Consider the following 26391-nt stretch of genomic DNA (forward strand, 5'->3'; position numbering starts at 1 on the left):
CCAAGTCCTCTGAGGATATATTTCTATTAGTTCATAGTGTATGTTTTATGAATGAAAATCTATTTTCATTGAGGCTAACAGACAGAACATTTCACCTACTGCTGCAACACAGACATGTCCCCACGCACAGTATGAGTCCTTCCCTCGAGGGCTTGAGTTCTAATTGTCATTGCTATATGCTGTACTAACTCATGTTCAAATAATGTATTTTTGTTTCAGCTACTTTCAGTGACTTTTGTAATGAGGCAAAAAAGGCTACTGGGGCTAAAAGTTCTCTCTCTTGTGCCTGCAGTAGTCATCTGCTCTGCAGGACTGCGTAGCAGGTAGGACCTAAGGGAAATGACTGTGCTGGTTGGGGACTTGAGCTGCCAAGCAGCACCATGGTTTCATGCTTGAGGACCTGTTATCTGCAGTTAATGGAGGAGAGTGAAGTGCATTAACTTGGACTTGTCACCAGTTTCACTTGTACACTGACTTAGCTGAAAAAGAGCCAACACCATGCACAACTTATGACAAAGTGAGACTGAATTTATTAGTCTCCAGAAATTAAAAAAAGGCAGTAGACATCTAGACATTCTGTTGTTGTTTGAGGGGCAGGAAAACTTGGTATAATTCACATATGTAAAGTGATAACAACATAGCCTTCAACTCCTTGCAGGCCCAAGGAAGGACAGACAATGATAATGTCAACTTCCTTCAATCTACCCCCCCCAAAATAATGGTATGGTAAAGACTTACGGTAAAGTAATATACATGACTAATAATTTAAATTAGCTGTTTACATAATGTTATTAGTCAGTTCTTTTGACAAAAATGGAAGCAGGCTAAGCTTTCCACAAAACAAGTCACAATCGGAACAACTCCCTCAGCATTGCATTTTTTAGACAATGCCGTTGTGAAAAAAAAGAATAGAAATAATGTACAATAGTACATATAATTTTATAGTAAACCAGTATCTGAACAGATTCAGTTTTCCTTCTTTTATTAAAGCAAATACAGCTTTATAAAATAGAAACCTTCCAAAGGTCAAGTTCAAAAGCTTAGAAGAGGCTTTGCTAATTCTAAAGATGACAGCCAATACACCATTGCTTCTAGAAGATGCATGTTTTATTTTACCTCACTGATTTCGGCCTTGGAAGGTGAACCAAGAAGTAGAGTAACACATTCTGTGTAACCCTAACAGCCATCTCACAGGTCAACTGAAGATGCCTCCTCTGATGGGGATGCTCTCATTCAGCCCATGTTCTATTAGCTTTATATCCTCCAAGTCATCCTTTATAATGCTTATCAAGTGACTCAGGCCTTCTTGCTGCTGCTTCAGATGCTGCAGATTTTTTTTTTTAAAAAAAAGAACAAGTGTTAATGTAGTGCAACTTGACAGATTTTAAGTAATATTTCTCAAAGCTGCCATGAGTGGGGGGGCCTTAGCAAACTGACAAACCCCACATGATTTATTTATAAGAAGAAAAATCAGCACTTTCCACACTAATAGCTTCACTGCGTAGAGTAACTTCATACAATCTTGATGTGCTGTTGCTGAAAACAGCAAAAACGACTTATTATCAAGCAATTGAAAGCCACATCAAATTCGAAATATACCTCCCAAGTTAGTGCCAGGAGTGGTTTTAATTATGCATTTTCGGAAAGTATCCTAGGCTTGTACCAGGTAATACTTACTTGCTTGATTTCCCTTAAGAGATCTGCATCTATGTAATAGCGCTCTTCAGCCCTCACTGCTCCAAAGTGGTTTTGCATCCTGATTTGGGACATGAGCTCATTCAATCTGCCCTGGAAAGACAGATGAGAAGGGCTTAAATCAAACAATTCATTTACTTCTGTCAGCAGTGCTCCAGCATCTAACACTGCCTGTGTCACCAGAGCAGGCAGTACTACTGCTCATTCCAGTTTTGGCTCACTTTATTTTTTGGAAGACATGTGAAGAGCATGTCTTTCAAATTTATACTTAATAATTAAAGTATTTAATAATTTGTGTTATTAAAAGAAATTTAATAAAACTAAAAATTAATGCACATTAATACTTCTAAAAACCTCAAAGATGTGTTATCAGTCATGCAGCAAAGAGCATAGCATTATAACCTAGAAACACTGCTTGAAACTGTCCACAAGTACTACGTCAAGTTTGGAAAAGTTACTTTGTAATAATTTATGAGAAAAAAAAAATAATTAAGGTTGTTTGCAAAGTTCTGGTAATTACTCACCTTGAACTGTGTAGGTGCATTAAGCTCACATTGAATTGTATCTAACTGTACGCGAAGCTGCTCTTCGTCTGCTTGAATGGCATAGCCGCTTTTCCTTTGGATTTCCTGCTTTATTAACACCTGCAAAAGAAGCCTCTGAGGATCACTGGAGAAGACTTTGTCTGCTCTTCTCTTTCCCCACTAGCCTGTCCATATCTCTTTCTGCCCCTCCTCCAGCCTCTCTCTAGTCAGATTTGTTCCATTTGGTAGTCTGCTCCTCAAAGCAATCCCACAGCTTCTGGGTAAGTGAGAGAAGGGTCCCAGAGGAGTGAGACATGCTGCACCCCTCAAGCCATTCCTGACAGATTTGCACGTGACTTAAAGCAGCAGCATTTGATGAAGTCAGAATTTCGTTTTTAACATCATTGGTCATGCTATGGGCCTGGGCACAAGACTGCAGAAGTCAAACTGTCAGTTCAATGTCCCCTGCCACTCTGCTTGCTGGCACTAGGCTGTCTGTCATGAGAATTATTTATAATATCCACATTACCTGTAGAGTCCTATGAGACAGCTTCATCAGTTTCCTTTTGTACTGTGCAATTTTTGCCATAGTTGTTGTCTGGTTTTTTTGCAGCTCACTGATATCTTCTGATATTATCTGCAAAGGAGACGAGTCAGTTGGAAGGTGTGACACTTCTTGATAATATGACACGTTAGTCCCAATTTCACACTAGGAGTGCCCTAACTCCTGGTGGTGCAGAGATGCTTTCAGAAAGCTGTTCACATGCCAATACTCTGTGCAGCAGTGTCTTCACTGCTTTTGGGTCACCTGCTGCCAGTGCGGACTTTTCACTGGACCACTTCTGCTCTGGCTGCTAACTCTTCTCATACGTAGCAGAAGAAACTGAATGTAACTGGAATTTCCAGAAGGCATCAGCAAAATGGGTGCCCAGCTTAGAGTCCTAGCCTTTACAACTTAGTTCAGCTGGTCTAAAAGTATGAGTTTGAATTAGCATATAACACCACAGTAAGCTTTGAAAAAATAAACCGAAACCAAAAACCATATTGCTCAGATTTTGCCTAGAAGATAAAAATATAGGAGAAGCATAAAAAAAAGAAATACAGAACAACAAGAGATCCTAGCTCAAAGAAAAAAGGATAGTCAGGGTGTTTCAAAGTTACAGGTGACAAGAACAGGACTGGCACCCTGTGGATATACTGTCATCCAACAGATAGGCCTCTGCTAATCTGCCTCATTAAGAGGAACTATTTATTTCTTCCTGCTTTGCAGGCTAGAAAGGGAAATTTATACTGCCTCGGGGTAGTGGCTAGGGCAAACAGAAAGGCTACTTCAGATAAGCCATCTACTCCCTTAATACATGTTTTCCCAATTCATGAAGGCTCAGCATTATGCAGATACAAACTTCTCCCTTTCTTTACAATTCTTGACAACCACAAAGGAAATCAGCCTAACTTATCTGTAACCACCAGAGGGTACCTCACTTTTTCAGCTGCAGGAATAATGAGAAAAAACACACAAACAAAACCCCCCCAGCTCTACATTCATGGTTCCAGCACCAGCTCTCCACCCACAGGAGGTGCAGAGGGGAAGCTCATTTAATACTGATACCTTCATCAACATACAGTCACAATAAAGATGAGAAACCTTACATCTAATCGGGTTTGATGCTGTTTGGTCATCTGATCTTGGACCTTCAATCTTCTCAGCAGTTCCTTGAAACCCACCATTGGCACAGGAATAAGCCTACAAGAATAGAAATATTTCTTACAACACATTTTTATACAAGGCATATAGTGGACAGTAATTGCAAATACAATACGCTCTAAAGTTTCAGGTTATCTTGGCCTATAACAAACTAACATAGCTCTTAATAAGTTCTACAGGCCTCATTATTCCTAACAGTTTTAACAGAAGTCAGCCCAAGTTATCTGTAGCCACTGGAGCATACAAGGCTACCTCGCTTTTCCAGCTGCAGGAATAAATAAAAAAAATCATGACTGTGAAAAATATATCTTATGAACTAGTTCAGATAACAGAGAACATTGCAACTCAAAGTCACTCAAGTAAGGCTTTTCATCCTGACTCCCCTTAAGCCCCTAAATGGAGAAAGGGATTAGGCAGGCACCCCTGGTTATCCTCACTGCTTCAACTGAGATCTCCACTTTAAAGTTAGTCTCCAAGTAGTTTCTTACAAGTTACGTGAAGAATAACCCAGAATATTCTGTATTTCTCTTCTCTCTTTACAAGTCTTTTTTGTAATACTCAGACTATTAGACTTACTTGTCAGGATCAGGATTATCAACTTTGGCTTGTTCCCAGATAATAGGATCAACACCTTTTAAAAAAAAAAAAAAAAAAACAAAGTTACAAGTTTTCACTATGCACAGATCTGAACAGATTTCATCTCACAGCTGTTAAGTAGCAGAAGTACTGTGAAAGACACAAAACCCATGAATTATAGTAACCTGAATTACTGTTGTACAAATTAAGGTTAAAGGTTAGCTCTTAAAATCTTGGTCCTGGGCTGTGGCCGTAAGTCCAGCCCAAAAGGCTGTCAAGCATGCCTACTAGTGTGAAAAAGTGAGGAAAAAAACAACTAGTAGATGATAAAAGTCAGACTGTACATGCTTCAGGAGGAAAAATTCTTTTTGTTCCCAGAGTATGCTACAGTTGGATTTTATTTATTTATATGCACACTCACTCACACACTAACTTTGAGGGGAAAGATGATCAATGTTTTAAAGTGATCAAAGTACGAAACCAGCTGGGGAAAAAAACACCCACCCCTGGTAGAATTCACCAGGGCTCCCAATAGCATTTACATGAACGATTATGACCTCTTCACAGAACAGTTGCTTGTTTCGCCATGAAATGCTTCATCAAGTAAATAAACACATTAAAAATCAATCTAGTTTTACAAGACTTAATTCAACACCATAATGCATGTTATTACCTTCTCCAGACCTTACTACAAATCAAATCAGTATTTAAAATGCACATAATGAGGTATGTTAGAAAGAAAACAAAAACAGAAAACATACAGATATGGAAGTAACCAATTCTCTGACCAAAAAATACGCAAAAAAAAAGTTAAGCAAGTTATCAGTTTCAGGCCAGTAAAAAGAGCTGACTAGGACGGCGAGCTGTTACGAACCATAATTGTGGCATTTTTAAAGTAAACAACATTGCAGGTCATTCCCCATCAAACATATTGCCTTAATACTCACGTCTGTAGGTTTGACTGCTTCTCTAGATGTCAACATTAAGTCTGCTTGTGCATTTCATACTGCTTGATTAGCCAGCCTACAAAATCAGCTTCCTTCTCAGTCATGAGCCAACAAGCTGTACTCAACTACCACCACAAAACCCCTCCAGTATTACAGGCCAACTTCCTTACTCAAAGCAATGGCTTCTCCCCAACACTGCAGCAACTGGAAAACATTGCTCACCTCTGATTTTCCTGCAAGCATAGGCCCAATTCTTTTTCCAGTCCAGGTATAATAATTTTTTGCTATATTTTAACATTATGGGGTCTCATCGAGCATGCTATATATAGCCTGCTGGATACTGCATGCTGCTTTCCCTGGCTCATTACAGGGAGCTTACAGAAAGAATTGTGTGTAGTACTGTACACAAAGATAAGCTAACAGTTACCCTATGAAGTGGCACAAACAGCACTGCACTACTCTGGAACAAAGCAGTATAGTTACTACCTCTGGCCATGCCATGTCTGTACACAGTCCAAATGACCCAGAAAAAAATGGGAAGCAAATACAGGATGTGATTATTCTGATATTTAACTTCTTTTTAAATTAGACAAGCTGAAGTGATTCATGATGGCTAAACAGTACAGCCTAGTGTCGTGTGGCACACTACTGATAAATTAAGTTTCTGTATAATTGTCTTAATAAGCTACATTGCACTTCAGCGTTAAAGCTGGCTGCAATTATAACCACACCATCAGTATGTCACAGTGTCTTGGAAACCCCTGCAGCATTACAAGGCGATTTCCAGAGGGATGAGACGTGTTGTTCCCAGAGACCAGAGAGTGCCTGACTAGCGGCCTGAGCTTGCCGCCCCGGGTGACGTACCGGCAGGAGGGTTCTGCAGGAGCTGCTTGATTTGCGCCGGAGAAAGCTCTGTTCTGGCCATGGACAGAGTGACCCCCAGCTGCTGCAGGGACGTCTTTATGTTGGCTTGCTCAAAGTGAGCGTGGAGGGTCGTTGCTGGAACTCTCCTGGAAGTGCCATTAGGCGAGCGCTCAACAACATAAATGATGACTTCAGTCCTGAGAAAGTCAAAGGATGCTGTCAGCTAGGCAAAGGCCAGCAGCTTATACAAGCACATACAATAAACAGCAAATGTTAAATCTAAGTTACCACTTCTCCCAGTTGACTGTTAACTTTCTTTAGCAAACTGAAATATGAAGTAGCAGTAAATCTAGGGTTTAACATAAGATTAAATGAGAAAGATACGCTGTAAATACACTACAGGTGACAGCTGTTTTAACCACCATATCACATGGTGACATGTTCATCACACTGCATTTCAACGGCAATGAAATATCCTTGTACATATCCATACCCTATTTTTTTTCCTTATTGTTTTTTTGCCGTATTTTCCTACCTGCTGGGGGAAAAAAGAGCAGCTGTGAAAGTTCTTTACTCCTCAACACATCAAGAATCACCTAAAAGCTCTGGTCTTTAAAGGAACATACACAAGAAAGATACCAGACTTTATGCCTTAAAAAGCACCAAGAAGAAATGAAAGATATGAAGTCAAATGCAGAAAGAGTAGAAGCAAAACTGAGAAGAAGGGAAGAAAGAGCCATTGACATTTAGGAATAGCAACCATATTACAACAAACACTAATGCACTGAAATAGATTAAGGGCCAACCCTTTATAAAATACAGTGCTGGAGAAAAGGGCAAAACCATATCAAATTCACATACTGGTCATCTGGCATCGTTCTAACACCTTCTACGTTGACAGTGAGGGTCTGGTTTCCTCCCAGAATTTTGTGTAGCGATTCTACTAGCTGCTGCTGCTGAGTTCGAATATCTGTTTCTTTTCTATTAAAGACCAAGACCACAAGGCCATCTTCATCCTTGTTGTTGGGCATTAAACTGTAACCCACAGCCTGCAAATCAACAAACAAAAAACAGGGAAACCTTACTCAGCAAAAGCGTACCTATGCAGTGTGAAGGGCAGAGGCTAAATTAAGATAAATCCCTCAATTTTTAGAGCAACTGGTTCTAAATGGAAGTCGCAACATATTCAGAGATGTGGAAACATAAATGAAGCCCACCTTAAAAAGTACACACACAAGGCCATCAGTAGAGTAGCTTCTGAAACAGTTTCATTTTACAAAAAGTTTTTAAGTGTTCATTCCCCATCTTTGATCAGGGGATGCCAATTTAGCAGAATGCTTATGGTACTTTAGAACTGATCTCAGTCAGGAACATCCTACATATTTACACTTTTTATACGGTGCAAAAGGAACCGCAGAACCAAACTCAAACACAGAACAATTACGAGGAAGTTCCAGAAGCAGTTTGCAAAATTAAATTTCCAGATGTCTGAATGAAAAACAGTCACTAAAATAATTTAAACAACATGGGTCAACCACTCTCTATGGATTTCTGAAACTCACCCTTAGTATTTTCTTACTGTAGATCAAGACAGTTAACCTGACAACACAAGTCAAAACACAGACATGGAATATTTCTACTACCTAAGGCATGCATCAATCAATATTATCACAGAAACATTTGGGACAGTTTTCCTTTGATTATTAATAATCATTGTTTTGTACAATTGCTAATAACATTTAATGTCATCTTCATCTTCTCCTTGCTAAAGCCCCAGGTAACGTGCCCTGAGGGTAAGCCTCACTAAAGCAGCTTTCTTCCGTTGTGCTGTCATATCACAGTGCACAACAGTGAAAGCCGGGGAAGAATTATGCACTATAACAGAGTCAAACAGAAAGCTGTGTTTTAAAGAAAGTGACTTTTAAGCTACTGGTATTGCATTTATCCCTGAATTAAGCTATCTGCTCCTTCTTAAACTCAAGAGAAAACAAAACAAAACAAAACCACACAAAAAACCCACGCACACATACAAATCACCTCTTGTTTTTTATATGCATCCCTTTGATTTTCATAGCTGTGAGAAAGACCCACACTGGGGAAAAAACTCACTCATACACAGAAAACTAAAGCTCATTATGTTCTAAGTAGTACTATGACCATACGTATTACCCCTCTGGTATTTCTGTTTCTAAAAAAGCACCACCACCACACAACACACCACCGCCACACAACAACAAAAAATCCCCCACAACACTACCAGAATTTCTTTACCAAACGTAATAATTTCAAACTACAACATGATTTTTTTTAAATTCACCGTGGTTCTTCATATGTTGGCCTGAATCACATACCTTAAAAGTACACTTTTCTTGGTTAAAAACTGCATGCATCTCAGCTGATCTAGAGCTGGAATTGTGTAAAAATGGACTCCTTAACCCCTGTTGAAACCCTTCAAGTAACTTCATTCCTATTAGATGTCTGATGCTGACAGAGGCAATAAACCCAACTAGCTTATGGTGCTTTGCACTGATACCTTGGCTAGTAACTTCTACACTGTTTTTCCTGGATGTCTGCCATTGCTGGCATATAGCCGATTTCTTTTCAATATTTCATTTTAGATGCAGGAATTCATACCAGCAGCAGTAATACTTGAGCCACAGAGACAAGAGTCAACTTAGTACATGGTACCTCATGCCTAACTTGAAAGGAAAACTCCTCCTTTTTGTTAAAAAAAAATAAAATAAAAGCCAAGAAAGCTCTAAACCCACTTCAGGTGGCAACTTACAAGAAAGCGGTTTTTCAGGTGCATTATCAAAAAAATGTTCAAGATGACACCGTAAGATGTAATGCAAAAGCTGCCAAACATTTCTTATTCAGACACTGGGTTGCAGAGATTTTTTTTTATAAAATCTCCTGATTCGTGTATCAAAACTAGTCTTAATTAAGCATTAACCTACATTCAGGTTAGAAAGTTTGCACTTCAAAGAATAAGCTTGGAAAAGGAGGTTATCACCATACCTGACCTGAATTTGCTTCCAAGTCCAAAGCTTAGCAAGAGAGTCAGCACAAATGAGATTTGCAGAGGATGAAGAGCTACATATTGTTTGCTGGCATGACAACAGAGATGAGGAACTGCTGATGATATCATACGTGGAATGAAGTCAGCTTTAGCACTTGCAAGGACAGAAGCAGAAAAAACCCCAAAGGCTGTCTATTTAAGACGGTATGCACAGGCCAGGTTCACAGAGCCTTTTTCTAAAATTCATTTCCAGGTATCTGCTCTAGCCACACACGCGCTGATCTCAACACTATCCTAGAAAAGGCTGGTTTTGTCATCCACATATGCACATCTAGGGCATGTGTATCACGCATATCTACTACCTCAGCAATACCCAGATTTCCAGGATCTATACATCTTCAAACCTTTTATTGTCATACATCAGAACTGCATACGTTACCTGGAAAATGTTGTTTCAGGTTATTCTTAACAGCAAGTAAAAGTAATCCAGCCCTCCTGACACAGTCACAGAACTAGCAAGCAAGCCAACCGCTTCAAAATTGTTTGTAGGCAGATAAATAATACCATACCTTAAATCTGCAAAAAGGGTTTTCCTGCGTGAACTCCACTGGAGCAATGTTATTGTTGAAGTATCCTTTGCCTGTTCCCCAGAAGGCCTGCAGCTGGTTCCATTTTGCCAAAAGAACATCTCTCTCATCCCCCAAAAGCGTCGGAGCCGAGAGGGCGCTGGCTGTGTTGATGAGCTGGTTAGACTGGGCAGGTGTCTGTGTGGGCTGGCTGAACAAACTGCTCCCCAGTGCTGTGTCAGAGGACCAAGGACAAGTGAACTCCTTTATGAAGGAAAACCTGCTTGCTAACATATACCATCTGCATATGATCAACATCGCTTCATATATTGAAAAGCAAAATAAAGACATAGGACAGGTAAATCGATATCAGATATTTTCTTTATAAAAGCATCTTTTTATATCCAGTCTTCATCAGTAACAATAATTAGCGAGTGCTGAATCAGAAGAAAATACTTGCTTTTTTTCCTTTAAATCAGACATCTATGTTCACCCACTACATGATCTGGTATCTCCAGATCTTAATCTGAAGGGTACATCTGTTAAAAATTCAGTGCACTCAGGGCCTGCAGCTGTTCATTATCTACCTTTAGTTTAAACTAAATGCAGGACCTTTTTCCTCCCCTTTGTAACAACTGCTGTTGGCAGTCACAGCCTTATGTAACTACTTTTTCTACCACTGCTAAACCAAAGGGACAAATATTGTCATCAGAAACTCAAGGGTGAAGTTCAGACACTTGCTCGAGCTCTTGTTTAAGAAAAAGAGTGAGGACTGCGAAGGTAGGCATTTTAAAACTAAATTTCTAGGAAGCCTCCATCAACCAAGAGACTGACAGTAACAGGCTCTTTTCATGACACATTTCAGCTCCACCACTCAGAAGTCTGTTGCAATCTCGCACACTTCTTAAAAAAGAAAACATAAAGAAATAGAAGCCCATACTTACTATTCTGCTGCTGCTGGGTACCGAAGCCTCCAAAGCCTAACCCAGTTCCCAGCCCAGTACCCAAGCCAGTTCCAGTTCCTGTGCCAAAACTAGTACCAAACCCAAAGCCTTTGTTCTGGGTAGCACCAAAGAGTCCTGAAAGTAAAATAAGAATTATTGACCAAATTATGAGAACTGTACTTGTGAACTGCAAAACAAGAATTCTTATGGACTGATGCTAAACTTAATTCTAAAGCAAGTATTTTCAGCTTTGTGCTCTCTTACCAGTGCTGCCTGTATTGGTGGGAGCAGAGAAACTAAATGCTGACCCCGCAGTGGTGGTAGTTGTCCCAAATCCTCCAAATGCACCTAATGAACAAAGTTGATAAGTAAGACAGAGAGCAGGTTATGAACTGCAACTGTGCATAACATGACAATAAACTGCACGCTTTGGTGATGGTATGAGAGGAGATGTTGACAAATGAATGTATTATGTTACAAGCATGTAGTTCACACTGATCATGGTTACCGAGTTCATTATCTGAGTAGATGGGAAAGAAAACATGAACCAGAAAGCCAATACATCCATGGTGTGCAAGAAATGCAAATTAAAAAAAAAAAAAAAAAGGCAGTAGTTAACAACCTACTCCTTTACCATCAGGACATGCTTTCCTTACTGACGGTCACAACTAATACTAGTATTTCTTAGCCATTCTCAGGAATAGTTTTAGATAATGTTGCTGCTAGGTGTTTAACAAGTCATCTGATGTCTTGCAAATTTTTAAAACATTTTTAAGTCTTAAGAGCAAAAATAGGAAGACACTGAGTATAAGTAAGTCTGAGCCTAAGGTATACAAATTGCTGTGCCTACACAGGAATGCTGTCACACCAGCATTCACATCCTTTCTATATGCAGGTAGGATTGAGGTCTTTTTTCAGGCTTGTTTCCCCATTATCTAACAACTTCCCCATTAAACCTGTGGTTTTGCGGTTCAGTCAGTACCAGAGGGAGACAAGTTCAAAAGCTATCAGGTGGCAGAAGGAGACCGCGGTGAGCAAGGGCCTGAGCTCAATCGGGCCAGAAAAGCCCCAGGAACCCACATTCCCATTTGCCCCCTTGACAGAGATGGCTCCACCACGGGGCGGTGGCATGGTGGAGCACATTACCAGCCCCAAGGACTACCCAGAAACGGCCCCACATGGCTACACGGCCCATCGCCGCAGACAAGCGGGTATGGCCATGGCAATGGCAGCACCTCCCATGACAGGAGCTTCCCTGCCCCTCAAAGCCCTCCCCTTTCAGCCAGGCAGTGTCACCTGAACAAGGCCCTGTCAGTGGGGAAGGGGATGCTCCAGCACCATCTCTGTGCAGCCCCTGGGCTACAGCGGTGCCAACATCATCTGGCCAAAGCTGCGGGATACAAGATAGTTGCTTAGATGACTGGAGTGTTTAAGGCTGAGATGGGTGATAAAGGATGGGGGAACACCAGCATGAGCTCACACGCTTAGTAGGTGCCCTTATCCACAGGACTGATCTCAAACAAGAAGCTGCAGCACACACTGTTACGCTGTTCTTTACAAGAGGCAGCAGCACAGCCCTCTCCCATCTCCAGGGGGCATGGAGAAATGGCATTTCCCCCAGGTGATGCCCGCTCCCACAGCCTATGCTATGGTTCTGCTCCCTGAGGAATCCCCCCAAGCCACCTCTGCCAGCCCAGCCAACAGCCTCCAGCACTGCAAGCACTGTCCTCAGCCCCAGCGGGGCTGTGCACACCTTGCTAGCTGTACAGTATCAAATGGCTTTGTTCCCAGCTGTTTGGAACTTGTGTTCACGTGCAGCGTAACATCTGTGAAGCGGGCACTGCCACTGCTAACTCACATGTCAATAGCAAAAAAAAAAAAAAAAAAAAAAAATTGTTGCAACTTTAGACTTACTATACTTACCATCCTCTTATTTAAATAAAAAATAAAAAGATTAAACCAAACTTGACTTGACTTGCGATTGCATTTTACTCTCATTCAACATCAGGCTTAATAAAACTGGATATAAGAAGTTGTTCCCTTTAACATTCAAGTTTCAGTCCTACTAGAAAGTGAGGAACTGTAATGGGAGTGCCATCACAGAGCACAATTTTTAGATGGTTTCATAATTTAGTATCCTTTCTTAGGAAAGGATCTAAAACTGCAAACTACTAAATAAAAATACGTATCCAGGTCATCTTCTGGAATAGTTCAAATTCAGCTAAAGAAATACAGTTCAATAGCATTCATAGTTCAAATTCAGCTAAAGAAATACAGTTCAATAGCATTCATACCAAATAAAAAACAAGTCGGATCCTTTGAGTGCACAGAACAGGTAAGAGTACTCTAACACAGGGAGCAATGACACTGTGGAATGAATAGAATTCCTATACGAGCAGCTGCAACAAGACCCCATGGGCTAATTCTACAGAACTGAAAATATTAGAAATCAACATAATTCAGCATTTTCAGGTAAAATGGAAAAGATTTAAGTTGAAATATTTCAGCTGATTACACATAATTGACAGATCTACACCGGACCATGAATGCTTTTTGTAAAAAAAATATCCAGTGTACACATCACACAGAAAACACTCCCCAAAATCTGGAAAATCTTTTCAAGACAGCCTGGGACATGTGCCAGAACAGTATTTAGTAAACTGAGATTACAGCGAGAGCTGTTAATTTTGTGCTGATCGTATAAAATTTGTTTCTCCACAGAAACTACTCAGGTGTAGTGCATTCATGATAACCAACAGAAGGCCAATGAGAAGACACAGGAAAGATGAAAAACATGACTGCAGTAGTCCAAGAATCTCGTGTAAGGAAATGTGGCATTAGGGACCAACTCTGCAATTATTCCTGATTACCTGGATCTGAACAGAGAACTGATGTTTCAGTTCTGCTAGGTAATCAAAATTTGATTTTAGACTAGGCAAAATGAGAAGGATACCATGATTTATTTCCATTTCAGCAACTGAGAGTTTGGTAGACAGTGACTTTTTCTCCTCGACAGCTGTTTCTTGAGAATTTAATAAGTAAAATAATCTACAAGTCTATGGCTCTCAAACCCAGTTCACTTTCAGAGCATTTATCTCCAATTCCCACTGAGTATGAAGTAAGATTAGTAGTAAATACAGACTCTCAGTTAAGAAAATAATTCTTGGACCCCTGCTATTAACATTTATTATAGAACAAGCATGTATGCTTTATCTACCTGCACTTGCCAGACTGTTACCAAAATTGAATGGTGGAGTTGAGGTAGTGGAAACACCGAAATTCCCAATATTAAAATTCACTGCAGGATTAGCAGTTAATCCGAAACCCCCAAAATTAAACCCACTGGCAGTGGAGTTTGCAGTTTCAAGCCCACCAAATCCTGACAAGCGGGAAGCAAAAAAGAGCAAGGTAACATTAGTTTGAAGTAAAAGGTAGGTTCAGGAAGTAAAAGCTAAAATATTTTTCCATCACCAGGAACAAGACAGGCATAGTTAAAAAATGAGGGTAGGAAGTTTACTGATATTAAAGAGCATTTATTGAACACAAATAAGACAACTGCAAGCTTACTGTTTGATGCACTCTCCTTACACCGCTACTGTAATCATATTTTTCAGCTATACTGCATATAAGATTTCAGAATTTTCTGGTCCCATTTCAAAGCTAAACATGACAATTCCCATGCAATTAAAGATTTCCATTAATAGTACTTTTAAAACCACCTATGACTGCTGGATACAGTTGCATCAGTACCAGCGTGACTGACAGTAGTAGTAGAGTTATTTCGTAAGCTATCAGGAAGGCAAGGATAAAGCATCTTTATGCCAATACAATACCCCCCCACAGGCAGCTATAGCAGTCTAACTACAACAATAAAACCAGAGCAGCTAAAGCACCATGAGCTGCTAAGATACATCTTCACTACAGTAATAACTCCGATGACAAGCACCTTAGGACTAACAATCACTGAAGTGTATTGGCAACTTCTCTCTGTCCACCCTTGTGCTTGCAGTTGTTTAACTGATACACCCATGTTTTTCTGGGCTAAGAAAAATGGGCTAATACACTGAGTCCCTATCGTGCCATCCCCAGCATAGCTGAAAAACAGGCTCATGCTAGGCAGACAACTAGGAGTTCTTGGGTGTGTGGTCTGCATGCAGAATAAACCAAGTAACTACCCATATAAACAGTAAAAGATGATTTTTTCTCTTAAGATGGGCCAGAGAGTCTGTATCTAAAACACTGACACAATCAGGATGAGAGCCCATATATTAACCCAAGATAAACCAGGAAAGAAAGCAAGCCCTGTGCAAACAACTCAGTGAAGACAGGACTATTCAATCAATTTTACACACTCTAAGAGCTGAAAAAGAATACTTTTACTAAATGAGAGTTGGAAGGCTCTGATTTACATTTTACCAAGATTGACAGTCATTGGACAAGAACAACAAAAAAAAAAGTAAAAAGAGTCTTTTATTCTTTACAAGTTTAACAGTGTTTTGCACTTCTCAGAAACTGAATTCCAGAAGTCTCTCCTTCTTAGAGGAATATTATTGCAATGAGAAGTGACAATCTGAGTGATCTGACAGCATTAATCAGGTAACACTGTACAGTGATGCATACCCTGCATGCTCTAAGAGCGACTAATGATACTTAGGTATTTCCACAACTACAGGAATACAGACAACCTCCAGCCACCCCCTTGCAATGACCTCCCACAACTACACACAGTTGTACCCACAGGACAAAAAAACCCAAGCAAGTGGGGGAGAAAAAAAAAGAAATCCATAATCAGAGATACAAACCTTGACCTAGCGCGCATAGGAGGAAAAAAAGCAGCGCGGCCCCTCCTAGAGCCCACGCCACCCTCGCCAAGAACTGAAAAGAGTCTTGGCTCAGCCGTGCCGAAGCCCCTGCGACCGTTACGGGCTCACCTGCTACGGCGCGTCACGGCCGTTGGGGGCTCGGCTGCTGCGGCACGTCGCGTGCGGCTGTGTGTGTCGGGGGGCCCCTCGCGCGCGACCGTTGGGGGCTCGGCCGCTACGGCAGGTCACGTGGGGGGGCTGCCTCGCGCACCCCGCGACCGTTGGGGGCTCGGCTGCTGACCCTCGCGCGCGCCGCGACCGTTAGGGGCTCGGCTGCTACCGCAGGTCACGTGGGACGGGGGGCTGCCTCGCGCGCGCCGCGACCGTTAGGGGCTCGGCTGCTACCGCAGGTCACGTGGGGGGAGGCCCTCGCGCGCGACCGTTGGGTGCTCGGCTGCTGACCCTCGCGCGCGCCGCGACCGTAGGGGGCTCGACTGCTACGGCGCGCCACGGGGAAAGAGAAGAAGCCGCCCGGCAGAGCGACTGCAGCTGCTCCGCACTCACCGGTAGGGTTGGCGGCACCGGCCCCCGCCGTCGCCCCGAAGTTGAAGGCCATGAGGTGTTCGTAGCGGGGCCGCGGGAGGAGCGTGCAACCCCGGAAGCGTCCGGCTGGAAACAAACCCCACTGATTCCGGCCGCCGCCCGGGAGCGCTTCCGGGTTATACCACCGACATCCGAGGCAAGCGCGGCCCCCGCTGGCGGCACGACACCATCCGCCGCACTGGGGCGCAGCGCGGAGACGCCGGCAGATGACGCCAGCAGATGACGCGCCCGCCCCGCCCCCTCGCGCCCTCGGCCGCCCCCTGGGGGCCGCCCCGCGCTGGCGGCTGCGGCGGGGGCGCAGGCGGGTGGCGGCCCTGCCGGACACCGCCTCTACCGGCCCCCCCGACCCGCAGCCGCGGACCGAGCTCTCCCTCCCGCCAGCGGCCGCGGGCGCCGCTCTTCCCTCCGCGCACCTTAGCTATAAGCTATATATGTGAAATCAGTGTCACATGCCCGGTGTCGCTTAAATAGAAACATTAACCTTTATTAGTGCAATGCCTGATCTGAATTAACAGTGGAAATAAAAACTGCTCGTCACACGGAGCGAACCGAGTGCGCGGACACACCGATTAGTGCTACAAGTGTCTCCTCTGCTCAGCCACTGGAAAATAATTTCAGGTTAAAAAATAATCAATAAACAATCAACAAAGCTGACAGTCCTCCCCCACGAGTCTTCGGTACTTGCAAGTAAGTAAACGCTGCACAGGATATTCTTGGCTCCGAGAGCAAGTAATACTTTGTAGAGCAGCCAAGGGTAGGGATCATACGTGTCCAGTCTTTGCTGGGCGCAGCACGTGCAACTCTTACCAAGGTGCCTGGATGCCCCGGCGACCTGCCGCTACGGAGTTCAGCATCCTGCCCGGTGCCGGACTCCGGCTCACGCCCAGTGCCCGGAGGCGGACGAAGGTATGCCACGGAGCAGGGGAGCCAGAGCCGCAGCCAACCCGCAGGCACCGGGCAGCGCGGGAGCTTGCACTGGAACACACATGTTACTAACCATCATCACACACATGATGCACCCACAGGAGAAAAATACATGTTTTAGTGTTTTCTCACACACTTACAAATAAAAATAGAGAACAAAAGGGACCCCGGTGTTACAGGAAATATCCAGACCACTGATCACACAGAAATAGTGCAGTAAACTCTTGGTGATAACTGTCCCCACAGCGTGAACCACCAAACCATCACCGTTCCTAAATCAGTGAGGGAAAGCCTGCCATCCAATGGGAACAGCTCTTCCAAAGCACAGCTGGTATTTTCCAGGTGTTGTATTAGTAGAAGGAGGGCATAAGACTCCACTACAAGGCATCACATGGAAATATACTGGTTTAATAAACCAAAAAGGAAATAAAGTATCAGCCAAACCAGCAGGCATCTTTTAGGCTTGTTTCTTTCTAAAATTCTGTAGTCATTTTACAAAGACATTTATGTACCTTCCGCCAAGTGGCTAAGCATCTGTCTGTCGATTTGTACCCATTTATAGGGGAGGTTTCGGAGCATCCCACAGAGCCTACAGTAGAACCCAACCGACTTCTGTGGCTGCAGGGCTATGTCAAGCTACGGTCTTCTGAAAATCCATCTGCTTCAGTGTCTGTTGCAGGAAGATTCAGATGTTCAGAGGACCAGAACAACTGTGTCTAAACCAAGAGACCAAAGGCAACTTTTGCCTTCACTTTGCCCTCAGGTCCTCACCACCAACAGAGAAGAAGGCAGCCCTGAAATCAGTAGAAAGTTGCTTTCCACAGCACTGAGAATTTCCACCCTTGCACTGAAACTGAGAAGATGCAGCAAAACAGACCGATGGTACAAGAATAAATTGTCTAATGGTAGAGCAAGAGCAGGAAAAAATAATTAAAAGAGGGATACAGAACCTAAACAGATCTTCCCTGTGCATTAGGCAGAGGAAAATCTCCTCCTTTTTGGTTTAATGGAGACTTAAGAAACGGATGATTCCCAAGGGAAAAAATTTCTCAGAAACAGGTCAAAGAAAGGAGGTATTGCATCAATTCAGTACGGAAAACAAAAGTGCAGCTTAATGTGCTGTATCACGTTAGGGAAACACACACAAACAGCTAGCAACAGTGATTCAGAGAGCTAAAAAGTTCATCTTGCGTCTTCAGAAAGAGAGTAACACTGGAGGGCAAAGGCCCTTGTATACGTAAGGGGGAACAGCTCCCCTGATTGCAAGGGAGCCACAGAGGTTTACAGAGGCTGAGCAACACGCCCAAGGAATGGAGCTGGCACCTCTGAAGTCCTGCGTCAGGCTCCGGCTTGCCTCCGCTCCCTAGTCCTTGAGACCAGCTCCAGCCCCGAAGTCGCCCCGTCTGCCTTGGAGCTGGCTGAGGCCACTTTGGCCAAAGCGTCTGTGGTGCAGAGGCTGCCTGCTAATTCTCTGCTGACGGGAGAATTTTACTCTGAAACATTATCATTTGATCAGAATAATCTTATTCCTTATAGGAATCTTGTTGCTTATTTATTAAGACTAAAACTGGGAAAACCAGGGGCGATGGTGGAAGCATCACTGAGGATTTCAGTTCTGGGCTGCAGTGCAGAGGGGACACTCGCGCACAAGATGCAGCCGATGCAGACCGTGTGCCTTTAGCGCAGCGACCCGGCTTGCACAACGGAGACGCTGAAGCCCTTCCGAGTCTCTGGCCTACACTGTACAAGACAAACTACCTGTCGGCAGACCAGCCTCTGAAGATAGACGCCTTGGAGCCGTACAAGACAAACTACCTGTCGGCAGACCAGCCTCTGAAGATAGACGCCTTGGAGCCTATCTGCTGTGGCACGCAGATACCAGGGCCAGCTCTAAAGGGGGAGCAATGAACTCCTGTATCACAGAGCGTGAAGGAGCCTAATCAATACCCGACAGAAGCCAGGGCACACCGACTCAAGCAGGAAATTCACACTCACGTGGCTATACCGTGCTGATTATAGCGGCCATGCAGCCTGCTGTCTCTCCATACCTGCAGGCTCCCTGGCTGAGAAAGACTATTATCTTTGCAGGCAGTTGCCTCGCACTGGAATCAGCAGTTTTTCCCTGCCCCCTTCCTGACACCATAATTTGAGGGCAAGCTCTCCCAGGGGAATGACTTGGCAGGCAGCTAGGAAAGAAAATCCACTGGACTTTCCCTACGAGACAGATTCTCACAGAAATCGGCCGAGGAAGGAAATGATTAGCACAAAAACACTGAGGTGACTAACTCCGACTACGTATCTGGCATCTGGGACATGGCAAGAAGAGCAGCAGTCTGGGTTAAAGTAGAGCAAAGACGTGTTTTCACAAAGCATTATTTTCAGCCCAGACAGCCAAAGGGCAACATCTAGGGGGCACGGAGTAGAGATGACAGTTTCAGCCCTCGATGTCAGATAGAGGGGTTGCTCCACAACAGCTCTGCTGAGATGACTGCGTGTAGAAAGCTGGAATGAGCTTGTCATTCCCCAGGTATATGCCTGCAGCTCACAAGGCGACGGGCAGGCAATGTCCCAGCAGAGTCCCATTCCTCAGCCAAGCAGCAAGCTCAGGCCCTGGCTTAGGATACTAATTTGTTAAGCTCTGGCCTTCTGCTGAAAGCACAACTCGAGGCAAATCTGCCCCTCGAGTGGAACAGGCAAAGCTGGAACTGCAATACTGTGAGAGCCCTGGGCTGCGGCAAGTGCTTTTAGACGGTACAGATAATAAATAACTGTAATCACCGTGAAACTTCCTGGATGGAATGGGCTCCAGAGGAACAAAACTGCTGAGCCAGTTACCAGCTAGGCAAAAAGACAAACCAAAACAATGCAAAAAACAATGCCTCTATTTTGAAGAAAATAATACATTTTAAAATTTGATTCACTGTCTTGACCTAATGGAAATACTTCTCAATGAAAATACTCTTTTCACTGGGGAAAAATACTTTTGTTTTTAAAACAGCAGGTAAGTAACGATAAAAGTAAAAAAATGTTTTGGCTTTTCAAGGCCCTATACATACCTTAATATGGAGGTCTGCTTACACCCTAAACAATAAGTGTAACTGCCAAGTCTTCATTCACATTAAACCACACAGTTAATAATTGTGACACAAATATCAGAGGAAAAAGAATACCATTTTGTACCCTCCACCATGAAGAACAACACTGTGTTTTGTTTTGTTTTATAAGCTGAAGAAAAAACTTAAGCATAGATGTATCACTAACATGCAATGGGATCCTGTGCACAGTTAGAACAGGTAAGAGGTCTGTAAGGAACAGCATTTCAAATCATTGGCTTCTTTTTACCTGATACCTATGTATGTTTAACTAAGCTTCAGTGAATGTTTTGGATTAGTTTTACAAATCGGTCTTGTGAAAGGACCGATGATACTAACAGTCAGTACACACTGGTAGTAAGAAGCCTGTAGCACTCTACAGAAAAAGACAATACTAGGCCTACAGCAAAATTTTCAAGTGTTCCCGGGTGATACAGGAGCCTGCTGCACTGTAGCCTACAGTACCCTGCTGAAAGGGTACTCCGCAGCCCACATTCCTCAGGCCATTTGCAAATTTTACCCGTGTCATTCTTATAATGAATCAGGGCATTTTATTTTCACTGATATAGTGGTTATGGTCGTCTATGGCTGTCAGTGCATGTACAAATAGAGTGCAGAGTTGAAAAAAGCAGGATCTCAAGCAGTTTTAAAATGTAGTTTTAAAGTTATAACTTAGCTGGTAAGACAAGTCTCCTCCTTTGATGATGTTGCAGCTTCTCTTCCATCCCTATACCACAAAAAGTTATACTTGACACGATCGTTTCTCCACAGTGGACGATGCTGGGTAGTGGTAGTTGGTATTAGGTCAGCTCTAACAGTTTATTCTCCAAGCTCATATGTTAAGGAAAATCTACTAGGATGTCCTGATGAGTGGAGCCCTTTCGTCTTCAGTGCTCTGAAAGCAAAAAATTGCAACACAGCAAAGTTAACTGTGGCACGTTAGACAGCTTCCAAGGAGGGGAAGCTGGATTTCTGAGACTCCAAACAGGAAAGGTAAAAGATCTTGGCACCTACTTCTAAGTGCAATTTTCAGTAAGGGAACCAACACTGCAAAAAAGCACTGGAGAGCAGATGGTAGCTTTTGCAGGGACATGCGCTGAGCGGATACAAAGAGCCCTCCCAAGTTTGCTTACTCCATGCCAGCCACGGCACGCACACTCAGAAAGCTCCTCAGGGCTTCAACACCGAGGGAGGAGGGGATTGGGGCGAGTGAAGGAAAAGGGGCCAGGACACGGCACTCACTCCTGCTAGAGGGAAGGATGCTGCCTTCTCTAAGGTGACATGGATTAAGACAGTGCTGGTACGAGGCAGGATGTAAACAGACTATATCAGGATTACACTTGAAGAGCTGTGTGTGCCACTGGGGCCAGAGCAGGTTCACACAGCAGGACCATTGGGTCAGTGGCAGGAAATACAGTGAGTCATGTGCTTCGGAGAAAGTATTGTCCTCTCGAAAGGTGGGAGATAGGACGGAGGAAGTGATGGGCAAGTCATTAACGAGTGAGATAACAAGGATGCAAAAATAGGAAGGCTCAGACTGCATCCCCACAGCGCTGGGAGGGAGATGGGGAAGAGGGCAAAGGGAGAAGGGAATCCTCTCGCTACAGCTGGAAGCATTTCTGCAGGGGTGGTGTGCTTAGCTGTGAGCACTGCACCACTTGAATGTCAGGTGCGAGCTGGAGGGATTTCAGGAAGGACTCAGCAAGGTGGATGTGCTCGTTCACATGCAAAGAAGACAAAAAGAGCTTGAGAGACTGAGCTGGGCCCCTGGCAGCAGGCTACAGCTGATGGAAGGCCATAAGCACCTGGGTGGGAGGGTGATGATGCAGAGAACTGTAACGGGCTGAATTATTTTTCAGAGTCATGAGGGGTCTCTGTGTTTGCAGGGAAAACAACAAAGCCAATGTAGAAAATGATGAAATTTAGGTGTCCCTTGGTCATTTTAATTACTGTGCAGTGTTCAGGAACATCCAAGAGACCTGGTATTGAGATATACATATAGGGCCAGGAATATCTCGTACAGGGATCTCGGGCAATGGGATAGTTGTGACCCTGTGGCTGAGCCTGTCAATGACACAGGCAGGCTCAGAAGCTCAAAGGAAAAAGGATCAGGTTCTCATGTAAAGGAGTCTGAACTACGGTCCTGAGTGCATCTGCTCAGGGAAAGCTTCCTGGGTACCCAGAGCAAAATGCAAGAGTGAAGCTGAGAGATCCCAAGATCCAGTTCCTCAAGCCATTGCCCGAGGAAGCCAGACTACAGGAGTGCACTACCTCATCGGCGAACTACCACCACTGCTGCCACTACCATCGCACACCGAACCAGCGCTGCGTCTCACAGACTAAGACGAAGCATGTGCACAGCTTGGACACTCGGAGGAAGGCGTGAGGGGGCTTCTGACAGTTGTGAGGGTGTACTTAGCAAACATCACACAAGCAAGGCCACACTAAAACACGGCAACTACAGGGAGAAAACAGCCTACTAGAGTACCCACTCTATACCTCTAACCAAACAATTCAAAGTTTATCTTGTCTCAACTCCTCTGCCTTGCCTAGTAGGGCAAAGGTTTGGCATCAGTTTTAACGTGGCTAACAAACTTAATGCCAGCATGTCACATGGTAACATACCTTTTCATAAATGGAGGTACAAACTAGCATTGTCTGGACAAATCTATCTGCATGCTATTGTCTGTACAATTCATCTGCTTTTTGGTCATAAATTTGCCTTAAGATTTTGAAAAAATAATCAATTTAGTAGCCTCCATCTGTCTGAAAAGCTGATACAGGAAGCTGCTTAAAATCTGACTACAGTTCAGTGACTAAAGAATGCCAGACCACATACTGTGAATGATTCTCAGTTCTCTGATGAATACATTGAGGGAAACTACATTCAAACAAACCAAGCTCCAAGGTCAAACTAAGAGTGAGAATGGACTTAAGGCCTGCAGGCTTTCAGAGGCCTCTCCAGCAAGGACTGTTAGTACGTTTGGAAAGCTGGCTGAGCCTACAAGAACAGAGTCGCACAACACAGTTTTTTCTACTGAGAATGCTGTCAAATTGTCTGCAACTAAATCTGTTCATCAAATATGGTGGACTTCTCGCATCTTATCTTTAGGATCCTCTAGACAGGCTGATTTTTTTTTACTACTACTGGCAAGGAAATCAGACACAGGAAATACTACCTGCCTTACCATGTTTCTTGTATTAGCTGCAATCCTTTGTTTGGTGCACTTATTCTGAGTCTATTAAAACTTCCCTTCCCTAGAAAAGTCATTTTAAACAAAAATAACACATAAAAGAGTTTGTGGACACTGAAAAAGTAAAATCAGCGAAAAGAAAAATCAAATACAGGCAAACGTAGAGTAAACAAAGTCAAATTCAAATGCTACTTACCTCTTCACTTATTCCACGGGACCTGCACACAAGCACAATAAAAACAATCCCGAAAACAATTCCTAGAGCCATGATTACGAAGGGGATTCCAGTTACAACACTGGCTTCCAGCAGGACGTGCTTGAGTTTGTTGGCAGACGTTTCATCGATCAGAACACTCTGGAGTAGAGGGGGATTAACAGAGAAAAAAAGATTTATTTCTGTTCTTCTGTACAATGAGCCATTTTATTGCTGTGAAGGGCAGGGAAACAACACTCCCCCAGCTCTCCACCTTTGCTTCATTACTTTTTGATATACTTTCCCTGATAAGAATTCTTCAGTCTTCTTGTGTGGCCAGAGAAATAATCTGGTCTGCATTTTCTAAAGAAAGCAGTGATTCTGAATGCTCAGTTTAGGATCACAACAATATAGGCCTGGAAAAATGACATGGGTCACCAAATCTAGTCCCATATGGTCCACCTTCAATCTGATGCATTCAGTCATCCAACTGCAGTACAGAAACAGCCACAAAAACCTCCTAAACAAAAGGTCTAACCTTGTGAGCCCCCTCCTCCTCTAAGTAGCCCTCTTTCCCATGGCCAGTGTCTTTGAAACTACAAGAACTATGTGACTGAGGGTGTTGTGTAGGACTCAACCTAATGCAATGATCAGCAAGCAATGGCAGACTGTTAGTAGGAACAGTATGGCAACAACAGCTTCCTATCTCTCGCTGCACAAAACATCAAGAAAAATTTGAATTTTTTTTTTTGGTCAGCTCAAAGACAGTATTTTTGTGAGAATAAAATAAAATTATTGCAAATAAATAAATAAAAATATTTACCTCATTTATATACAACACTGGGAAAATCAGCGTTCGGATGTTGCCTGTTTCACTGTGTGAAAAAAAGAAAAGGTAAGAGATTATCACTTTGCAACTTTCCAACCTGAGGTTTCTGAAGACTGATTACAAGAGAAAATGAATGAGGAAATTGCCTCTAAAGAAACTCTGGGCTGTCCTTTTTTATTATTGTTGATTTCTCCCCACTGGAGTAGAACGATCTCAGCCTCCAAGATGGAAAATGATTTTCGTTTTGAGAGCAATAACATACCTGAGGATTTAGTGTGGAGAGAAAAAGATGGATCTATAAGAGGCTTATTATTAACCGACTGAATGGCAAATTTGTTTCAGTCAGTGGGAATGCTAAGCTAAGCTGAAGTTGAAAGTTACTCTTATTTGTATAACACTGAAACTATTGTCCATACAACATGCAGCTAAAAACAAAGTTTGGTACACATGAAATAACACCTTACTGGTAAGTTGTGTTAATGCAACAGCTCCTGGGCACTAGAAAATAACGTGGTAGCATTCTGAAGAACTATCATCAACCACGCCAAGAGGATGGGGCAGATAAAATAAGTTGTTTTTTTAAGTTACAATGCATTGCAAAGCTGTTTTTAATAAATATCAGCTCAGAAGCTGAGCAAGAAGAAAAGTTGCTACATGGCACTGGTAACATTGAAATCAACATGTCAGAAAGACAGAAGACTAAGTAAAAGGTATTTGCGCAGGTCTGAACTGCAGTTTGGGGACATCTCTGTCACACTGCGATACCCAGAAAACTAGGCAGAATCCACTTGGAGCAGAGAAGACAAGGAGCCTTTTACTCACACATAACTTGAGACCACACCCATTTGCAGGGTTGTACTGACTGCCGAAGTTGCGGTATGAAGCTTCTCTTACCGTACCAGGGTAGTGACAGGCAAGTTACTTCCCTCTACCTGATCAGACAAGCCCTCCCTCTTGCCTTTTGGATAGGACTCATCTGCCATTGCAAGACATTACACTCTATCTGCTTCTTGTGCCTGTGGGGGAAAGGCACAGGCAGCTCTCTCTGGGGTCATGCCTTCTTATTTGGTTTCCATGTGAACACTGATAAGAAATAATGGTAATTGCAATACTTTTGCCTTTTAAAAGCTGTGAGGAATAGGACGGCATGTCCTCATGCTGTGAGTAGCAACACTCCAAGTTCAAGCTCCGCTCCGCTGTGGCATGCCCTCTCTTTGAGTAAACACAAAACCAGTGCGCTGATGCCACCAGCGGTGCCCTCATGGAAAGCTACAGAACAATGATCTAGCTGCTACGGCAGAAGAAACACATTTACTCCTCTATTTGATATAGCTGGCCTGACTTGGACCTTTACCAACGCATAGCAAGAAGAGGTTCATTCCAAGGCAAGGGAGCTTTACCATGTTAAAACCAATCCAAAGGAAATCAGATTCAGGCTGAATTTATCTTCTCTTACTTAAGTCTTGCTCAAGTTACCTATGACTAAAAAGAGCACTAATAGAGACCCTAACTGATCAACACAAGAAATTAAAAGGGAATGGTGTTAAGGTTATGGTGTTAAATACGGCAGTACTTTCTTAGGGAATGATTTAAGTCCCCAAGGTTCTGAAATTCCATGCAAGTCAGGTGTCACCGCGCTCTTCTGTTGGTTGCTATCTGCACTAAAAAAGAACCCGCAGCCTCAGAAAAAGTAGTTTACACTTGAGGAACCAGCCCACAGCATTTTGCTTTTCTTGAATACTGTCTTTGCATGCAGAAGGAACTTCAATACCCACTTCATCTGTGAAAGGAGAGGATACTGTCATTCATAATTGAGGTTTGACTGGATTTCTCGTTCTCACTTGTTCTTCCTACTGGTATTTCATCTCAACACTGCAGACAAATTTATTTTGAGTATCAAATCAGATGTGAGAT

General features: G+C 43.2%; 2 protein-coding genes across 3 annotated transcripts in view; both read right to left on the bottom strand.

The window, feature by feature from the left end:
- Positions 1 to 507: 507 nt before the first annotated feature.
- NUP54 (nucleoporin 54) lies at positions 508 to 16426 on the bottom strand. Its single transcript, XM_026103559.2, has 12 exons — positions 16207 to 16426; positions 11105 to 11188; positions 10841 to 10975; positions 9900 to 10129; positions 7173 to 7360; positions 6312 to 6508; positions 4501 to 4555; positions 3870 to 3963; positions 2749 to 2856; positions 2220 to 2339; positions 1678 to 1788; positions 508 to 1324 (listed from the first exon to the last, which is right to left on the bottom strand). The coding sequence occupies exons 1-12, from the start codon at positions 16256 to 16258 to the stop codon at positions 1196 to 1198; spliced, it is 1503 nt and encodes a 500-aa protein (XP_025959344.1). The 5' UTR covers positions 16259 to 16426; the 3' UTR covers positions 508 to 1195.
- A 278-nt stretch (positions 16427 to 16704) lies between these two features.
- The window catches only part of SCARB2 (scavenger receptor class B member 2), a 28649-nt gene continuing 18962 nt past the window's right edge, over positions 16705 to 26391 (bottom strand). Inside the window, exons 10-13 of one of the 2 annotated variants that reach the window (XM_026103515.2) lie at positions 24472 to 24523; positions 23652 to 23810; positions 23450 to 23519; positions 16705 to 21156 (exon numbers count right to left, since the gene is read on the bottom strand). In XM_026103515.2, the coding sequence (XP_025959300.1) occupies positions 23490 to 23519; positions 23652 to 23810; positions 24472 to 24523 (241 nt within the window). In that variant the 3' untranslated portion in view covers positions 16705 to 21156; positions 23450 to 23489. The remainder of the gene's footprint in view (positions 21157 to 23449; positions 23520 to 23651; positions 23811 to 24471; positions 24524 to 26391) is intronic. The other variant, XM_026103514.2, reaches the window with a different exon arrangement.

The sequence above is a fragment of the Dromaius novaehollandiae genome, chromosome 4 (genome assembly GCF_036370855.1).
Source record: "Dromaius novaehollandiae isolate bDroNov1 chromosome 4, bDroNov1.hap1, whole genome shotgun sequence".
Lineage (NCBI taxonomy): Eukaryota > Metazoa > Chordata > Aves > Casuariiformes > Dromaiidae > Dromaius > Dromaius novaehollandiae.

What these genes read in the sequence shown, in the direction of transcription:
- NUP54 (XM_026103559.2), bottom strand. Translation starts at nt 16,258, where the DNA reads ATGGCCTTCAACTTCGGGGCGACGGCGGGGGCCGGTGCCGCCAACCCT. An exon ending in AGAACGATGCCAGATGACCA is followed by an intron (nt 6,509 to 7,172) that starts GTATGTGAATTT and finishes TGACTTTCTCAG; the next exon opens with GACTGAAGTCATCATTTATG. An exon ending in TCTTAAGGGAAATCAAGCAA is followed by an intron (nt 1,325 to 1,677) that starts GTAAGTATTACC and finishes AAAAATCTGCAG; the next exon opens with CATCTGAAGCAGCAGCAAGA.